Below are 7,315 nucleotides of genomic sequence, written 5' to 3' on the forward strand. Positions count from 1 at the left end.
ACAGATGTTACATCCGTGTTACTATAATATTGGATGAGTTAGGTAAAATTATTGGATATACTGCAAAGAAATGTTGCAAACCGATGTAACATTTTTTAAAATGCTATACACGCAGAAAAAATGTCACATTCAGAAGAAAGCTGTACCATTGACTAAATTTTTTTGTGCCATCATCGGTTGATCACTAGTTGACTAAATTATAAGACGCCATAGCAATCTGCCCGGCCACTATTTGTGAGGCGCGCCTTTGGGAATTTCAAATAAGCTCCACGCACGCTTGAGCTGAAAGTTGTATCTCATCGAGGGAGAAGTTGCCACGACATGCCCTAGATTGCAACGTACAGTAACGTTTCCTCCGCCACAGCTACAAGCCATGGAAGAAAAGAAAGGGAGTAGTAACGAGTAACGACTGGTGACAGCAATAATAAACTCTTCATTAAGGCCTTGTTTACTTCTCTCGTATTTTTCTTCCCAATAGGTATGGGGATGGGAGGGGATTTGGTGTTCACCCAATCCCCTCAAATACCCTTCCCCAAAAATACACTAGTATGATGGAGAGTTTTTGATTTAGGCAAAAAATGTGGGAATGGGAGGGGATGGGAGGGGATATCTCGGGATTATGTCGTTCAAAACCGGAGAAGTAAACGGATTAGTGGGGATTTTCTGGGATACGAAATAATCCCCTCCCATCCCCATAAATACCCTAGAAGTAAACAAGGCCTAAAACAGCGGGTTACTGGTAATTAAAGATGAGACCGAGGTGGGGAGAGGGAGGAGGGCGTGCATTCTCCCGCGGCGCCGGCCGGCGGCATTTGTTGCAACCGTGCTCCCGTCCAAAATCCAAACCTGGCGCTTCAGTTCTTTCACCTCACCTTCCTCCTCTTCCCTCACGCCGACGTTGATCCCGATGCCGCACCGCAAGCCCCAATTAACCGCTGTCCAGTAGCACCTACAGCTGCAGGATCACTACTACTATGAGAATGGAGCTTTCCGCCGTTACATTTACCAATCTTATTTAGTCGCGCGACTCACGTTCACACCCCTCGATCAAGAGCCTCGCCGCCGTCGCCGTCCGTGCGCGCGCGTTCCCTCCACCGGATCGTCCGCCGCCGCCGCTTTACATATATCTGCCAAAGCCTCCTGTCCCTTCCTCTTCTAGCTAGCTGCTGCTTGATCTTCCGACGAGTTAGTTGTACCTCGTCACGGGATGGCGCCCGGGCTGCGGGCGCTCGTCCTCCTGCAGCTCGCCGTCGCGTTGCTCGCCGCGCTTCCACCCCGCGCGACCTCGGACATAGCCGGCGACCGCGCCGCTCTCCTCGCCCTGCGCAGCGCGGTGGGGAACCATCTCAAGTGGGACCAGACAGTGTCCCCCTGCCAGGGCTGGCTCGGCGTCAACTGCTCCGGCCCCGTCGGCAACGAGCGCGTCGTCGAGCTGCGGCTCGTGGGCAAGAGCCTGAGCGGGCAGATCCCGGTGGGCACGGTGGGCAACCTCACCGCCCTGCAGACGCTCTCGCTCCGGTTCAACGCCATCTCCGGCGCCATCCCCGCGGACATCGGCGGCTGCGCGCAGCTCCGCTGGCTCTACCTCGTGGGGAACCGCTTCGACGGGGGCATACCGGAGAGCTTCTTCTCGCTGGCATTGCTCAAGAAGGCCGACCTCTCCGGCAACCGCCTCACGGGCGGCGTGTCGCCGGACTTCAACAAGCTCACCAACCTCGCCACGCTCAACCTCGAGGGCAACGACTTCACGGGCGAGCTCCCAAGCGGCCTTAACCTCCCGAAGCTCACGCAGTTCAACGTGTCTTACAACGGCAAGCTCGACGGCCCCGTGCCCGCGTCACTCGACGGGGCGCCCGCGACCGCCTTCCTCGGAACGGCGCTCTGCGACGGGCCTCTCGCCGCGTGCGCCAACCCGTCTGGGGACGACAAGAGAGACGGGCTATCCACTGGCGCGATCATCGGCATCATCATCGCCGCGGTGGTCCTTCTCCTGATCATGCTGTCGGTGTGGTTCCTCATCTGCTTCCGCCGGAGGCGCCGGGAAGCGGCCGGGGGAGCCACGGAGGCCGCGGCCAACGTGCACGAGGGCACGGAGCCTATAACGGTGACCGTGGCCATGACGAACACGGACGCGGTGAAGCGTTCGCACTCCCCGACGCCGTCGCCGACGCCGACGGCGGCGGCGCTTACCGGCGAGGGCAAGAAGCTGGTGTTCCTGGGCAGCGCGCCAGAGAGGCCCTACGACCTGGAGACGATGCTGCGGGCGTCCGCCGAGGTGCTCGGCAAAGGCGTCCACGGGACCACGTACCGCGCCACGCTCGACGGCGGCGACCCCGTCCTCGCCATCAAACGCCTCCGCGACGTGCACCTCCCCGAGCGCGAGTTCCGGGACAGGGTCGTCGCCCTCAGCGCTCTCCGCCACGAAAACCTCCCGAGCCTCCGCGCCTACTTCTACAGCAAGGAGGAGAAGCTCCTCGTCTACGACTTCGTCGGCGCCGGCAGCCTCTCCTCCCTCCTCCACGGTGAGTGCATGCGCTTCTCCTTCCACTCGATCTTGTAGCTACAGCTAGAGTGCCGAGTCATCATGTTCTCCATCGGCGGCATGTTTAGATAACGGGCTTATTGCATCGATCGTATAGGCAACGGCGCGGAGGGCCGTGCGCGCCTCGACTTCACGGCGCGCGCGCGCATAGCGCTGGCGGCGGCGCGTGGCGTGGCGTTCATCCACAGCGGCGGTGCCAAGTCGTCGCACGGCAGCATCAAGTCGTCCAACCTGGTGGTTAACGGGACGCGGGACAGCGCCTACGTGGCCGACTACGGCCTGGCGCAGCTCGTGGGCGCGGCGGCGCTGCCGAGGCGGGGCACGGGGTACCGCGCCCCGGAGGTGACCGACGCGCGCGCCGTGTCGCAGAAGGCCGACGTGTTCAGCTTCGGCGTGGTGGTGCTGGAGCTTCTCACCGGTCGCGCGCCGACGTACGCGCTCCCGGACGACGGCGGCGCCGGCGGCGTGGACCTGGCGCGGTGGGTGCGGTCGGTGGTGCAGGAGGAGTGGACGTCGGAGGTGTTCGACTCCGTGATCGGCAACGAGCCGCGCGTGGAGGACGAGATGATGCGGCTGCTGCAGCTGGGCATGGAGTGCACGGAGCAGCACCCCGACCGGCGCCCGAGCATGGCCGGCGTGGAGGCGAGGATCGAGCGCATCGTCGAGGACGCCTGCCGGAGGGCCGACTTCAGCAGCACGGACGGAAGCCGGAGCGTGTCGGCCTGACCGGCAGTGTACGTCCTTGATCGCTTCATTCCTTTTGATTCAACTTCCCTCTCAAAGGAGACATTCCGTTTGTAATTTCGTGTTGTCATTTCTTCTTGTTGTGGCGGATTCTGCAGTGGCATTGTAATTATGCGCTGTGAATGTTTGGTTGTTTACATTTTTCTCTTCTTCCTGAGCGTCCAAATTCTTTATCTCTCGCTGAATGCAATAAAGTTGTGTAGTCTCATCATTAATTCATTTAGTCTCATTAGATATTAAGTGGATGACACTTGGAACATATTATTAGCAACTGTCCATTTAAATTTCTTAAAAGAGTCATATACACCCAAGGTACCACAACTTGCGCCTTACGTGCAAATTAGTCCCATAACTTGTAAAGTGGGGATCCATGGTACACAAACTTGTACTGAGAGAGCAAATTAGTCCAACTTCATTCTAAAGCTGACACGTGGCGACCAGATAGCCTCGTAGGAGCCAGGCTGAGGGCGAAGTATGAGCTCTCCCAGCGGCGACACGGGCGACCCCACCTCCGCCGCCGACTTCCCCACCGCCGCCGCCGTTCCCACCGCCGCCGCCGCCTCTCCCCTCACCACGCCATCGGTACAGGTACGCAAAGCTGCCATAATCTCGGTTACTGATGGGAAGATTGTGCGTGCACCTGGATTTCTCCGCATCACGGATGCTAGGGTTTCGATTCTCGATATCAATTTGAGGCAGATTGGCTCGGAGGTTGCTCTGAAATCGATTAATGGCGGAGCAAGTTGTAAGATCAATGGCCTGTGGATCAAAATTGGGCCGGAGACGAGGATCTCTGCTTCCGCGTGTCGGGATTTTCATCGCGAGCCGCCCTCAGCGCGCGTTTGCGATGTGGTCCGGCTTGGTGGACAGCTTGGTTTGGCCCAATCAATGGCGGCCTGTGCTCAACCCGTTTCTGGGCCACAGCCCAACACTGTACAGACAGCACCCTTATCCATCGTCACGCCGCCCAGGTTCAACCCTAGATCTCACCAGACGGGGGCAGTTGTGTTCGTTCCAACGCGATTCACCACGCGACCACAATCTCCACCTCCAAATCCACCACAGATCTGGGCTGGCGTCACCTCCGGCGACCGAAGATCGTTTGTGCAAGTGCTTCAGTCTCCGCCGCCGATGGATCGTCGCTTTGGGGCCCCGAGGCGCTACTCTCCGAGGAGATCCCCGCCAAGAAACTACTTCGCCAATCGTCCTCGACCTGGATCGGAGGCTGATCGACGGGATGAACAGCGCCGCTGGGAAGATGAAAGGCGCCGTGAAGCAGATCGGCGTTTCGATGAAGAGCGTCGTCGTGAAGAAGACAGAAGGCTCGCAGATCAGGAGAGGCTTCGGGAGGAGGAGCGTCGCCGTAATGAAGAGCGTCGGCGCCTTGATGAGGAACGCCGTCGAGAGGCCTCTCGCATCTCCGAGCGGGTGGCTCGTGAGCAGGCGCTGGCGGACAAACGCCGACAGGAAGAGGAGGCTCGCACGCGGGACCGCTGGGCGCACAGATCCGAGATGCATCCTGGAGCTTCTTCACACCTGGAGGATCTGAACAGATCTATCGATGTAAGTCAGAATACCTCTTCTTCCATTCCAATTCCAGTAGCAGCTGCAGGGTCTGATAGGGCTGAGATTGTTCAGAGTCAGCAACAGTCTGAATCTAGTTTGCACATCTCTCCAGTAGCTCCTGCTTTGCATGAACCGGTGGGGTCCTCTGTACCTCCACCTGCATCCACTGTGCTTATCACTGGTTCGAAAGCGGCTGATAATAGGTTTAAACAGTTTAAGGGTTCTTGTATCAATTGCTGTGGTGAACATCATATAGAGGTGTGCCAGACTAGAGAGCCCTGGGAATACAAGGCTCCTTTCTTTGGCAGTGAAGAATTTGGTTCTGGTTTTTATTCGATTCCAGTTCCTGAAATAGAGGCTCAACCTGTTGAACAGTTGAACTATGCTCATATCACAGTTGAGAAAGGGGAGGTTAATTGCAGAAATATTGAGCATGAATTTAATGTCTGGGCAGAATCTATGAAGATTAACTGGAGGTTTTTTGCTAAGGAAGTATCTCCTACTGAGTTTAGGACTAGATTCCCTTCTGCAAAAGCTATTGATGAATTAGCTCATTTTGGTAAACTCTTCATGAAAACTGTCCCTGGTGCCATTATCTCTCTAGAAAAATGGGCTGGTGACATCCAACCAATCTCTATAATGGAGGAAGCTTGGTTCAGAATCAAAGGTATTCCCATGAATTTCAGGAACAGATCCACAGTGTTCTATGCTGCTAGCCTGGTGGGAAAGCCTCTGGCTCTTGATAAAAATTTCCTGAGGAACTTTTCCTATGTGAGAGTCAAGATTGGAAGCCAGGATTTGTCCTTGGTTCCAAATACTCGCATAGGTGAGATCAAAGGTGGTTTCTATGAATTTCAATACACCAGGGAATTGTGTGAACCAGTTCCTAATCCTGGGACTAGAATTCTGGTTGCTGACACTAATCAAGGAGGAATGGGTGATGATGGTACCCCAAAACGTCAGAGGACTGGGAGGAATGATTCTGATGCAGGTTCTCGGTCTGCCCCACCAATGATCAATAACAATTCTGACAGGAACACTGGTTCAAATAGACAGACTGCTGCTGCAGTATATGCGGCTTCTGGCAGGGATAATGGCAAGAGGATATTATTTGAGATGGACTCCCTGGATGTCTCAGAGAAAAATATGGATGATGGAACATCTAGTTCCCTCCCATTTCCTTGTGGGAAAAATGCTACTGAAGCTTTGTCTGATGTTCATAAATCGGTAGTTGATGCGTTTGCTCCATCTGTTTTATCTCCTGGTCAAGCCTCATCGAGTGCATCTGCTTCCCCTTCTTATGCAAAATTTCTGCATACTCTAACCAAGTCTGGCAGTGACAAATCTTTCATGTTCCAGAAGAAATATAGGGAGGAATTGGGGTCCATCCTGGAAGATGTTAATGAGGAAGATATCTTTGAAGAACAAGTAGATTATGATACCACTGACTCTGAGGGTGCTGCAACTTCTGAGAGGTACATTATTCCTGGGACAGGTGTTATGGCCTTAGCTGCTCCATCAAGACAGGAAAGGACTGCTGTTGTGTTGTCTGCTGATGGTTCTCAACCTGACAATGGAGGCACTCAAGAAGACCCTCTCTCACAAGTTGACAACCCTACTGATGTGGAGACTGCTGCTGACATTCATATTAATGAGAATTTGCATCAAGCAGGTGGTGGCCCACAACCTATCAGGATGAGCGCCAGGATCATTTCTCAAGACTCTCATATTACAAGAATTCCAGAGAGGGCAAGCAGATCTGCAGCTGCAAGAGATGTTACAGGTACTAACCTTACTTTTCATAATTCCTTTGCTTTACTTGATGATGATGATATTCATAATAGAGCCCTTGAAATGGGGGTAAACCCTAAAACTTTCACCCTGGAAAAAATCAATTACCTGAAAGATCTGGAACAAGCTAGGCATGCTATAGATAAAGTTCAAAATGCACAGGAAGTTGAAGTGGATTCAGATTCTGATAGAGTCTTGCTTTTGGGTTTTGAGAGAGATCAAGAGTTGGCTGAGGAAGATGATTTTACTCCTGTTGTTTCTAGAAGAAGCAGGAAGAAGAGGAGGAGTGCTGGTAAAGATAGAAGATGGAAAGGAACACCAGCAAAATCAGGTGGTTCCTTTGAAGGGGCACAGTCAAAATCATGTGCTGCCTTGGGGAAGGTTAACAATGCTCACCCTTTGAGTGGCATTGTTACTGGAACCAGATGCAGGAAAAAAAATCCAAAGTACTTATGATAGGAGCCACTTTTAACTGCAGAGGGGTGGGCAAGAAAGGCATGAGCAAGTTTCTGTCAGACTTTATCAGTGAGCACAATGTGGATTTCTTGGGGTTGCAAGAGACAATCAAAACAAATTATTCCTCTACCTTTTTCAAGAATATTGATCCCCATGGTCTGTTTGATTGGAAGTGGATTAGTTCCACTGGTAGAAGTGGTGGAATTCTGGGTGGTT

The 7,315-nt window shown here is 53.8% G+C and overlaps 1 protein-coding gene across 1 annotated transcript; it reads left to right on the plus strand.

The window, feature by feature from the left end:
- The first annotated feature begins 1,006 nt into the window (after window positions 1–1,006).
- Window positions 1,007–3,277, plus strand: LOC127318599 (probable inactive receptor kinase At1g48480). The gene is made up of 2 exons (XM_051349082.2): window positions 1,007–2,522; window positions 2,640–3,277. The coding sequence occupies exons 1-2, from the start codon at window positions 1,208–1,210 to the stop codon at window positions 3,266–3,268; spliced, it is 1,944 nt and encodes a 647-aa protein (XP_051205042.1). The 5' UTR covers window positions 1,007–1,207; the 3' UTR covers window positions 3,269–3,277.
- The last annotated feature ends 4,038 nt before the right edge of the window (window positions 3,278–7,315 follow it).

Source organism: Lolium perenne, chromosome 7 (assembly GCF_019359855.2).
Source record: "Lolium perenne isolate Kyuss_39 chromosome 7, Kyuss_2.0, whole genome shotgun sequence".
NCBI classification, from domain to species: Eukaryota; Viridiplantae; Streptophyta; class Magnoliopsida; order Poales; family Poaceae; genus Lolium; species Lolium perenne.

What these genes read in the sequence shown, in the direction of transcription:
- LOC127318599 (XM_051349082.2), top strand. Translation starts at nt 1,208, where the DNA reads ATGGCGCCCGGGCTGCGGGCGCTCGTCCTCCTGCAGCTCGCCGTCGCG. An exon ending in CCTCTCCTCCCTCCTCCACG is followed by an intron (nt 2,523 to 2,639) that starts GTGAGTGCATGC and finishes TCGATCGTATAG; the next exon opens with GCAACGGCGCGGAGGGCCGT.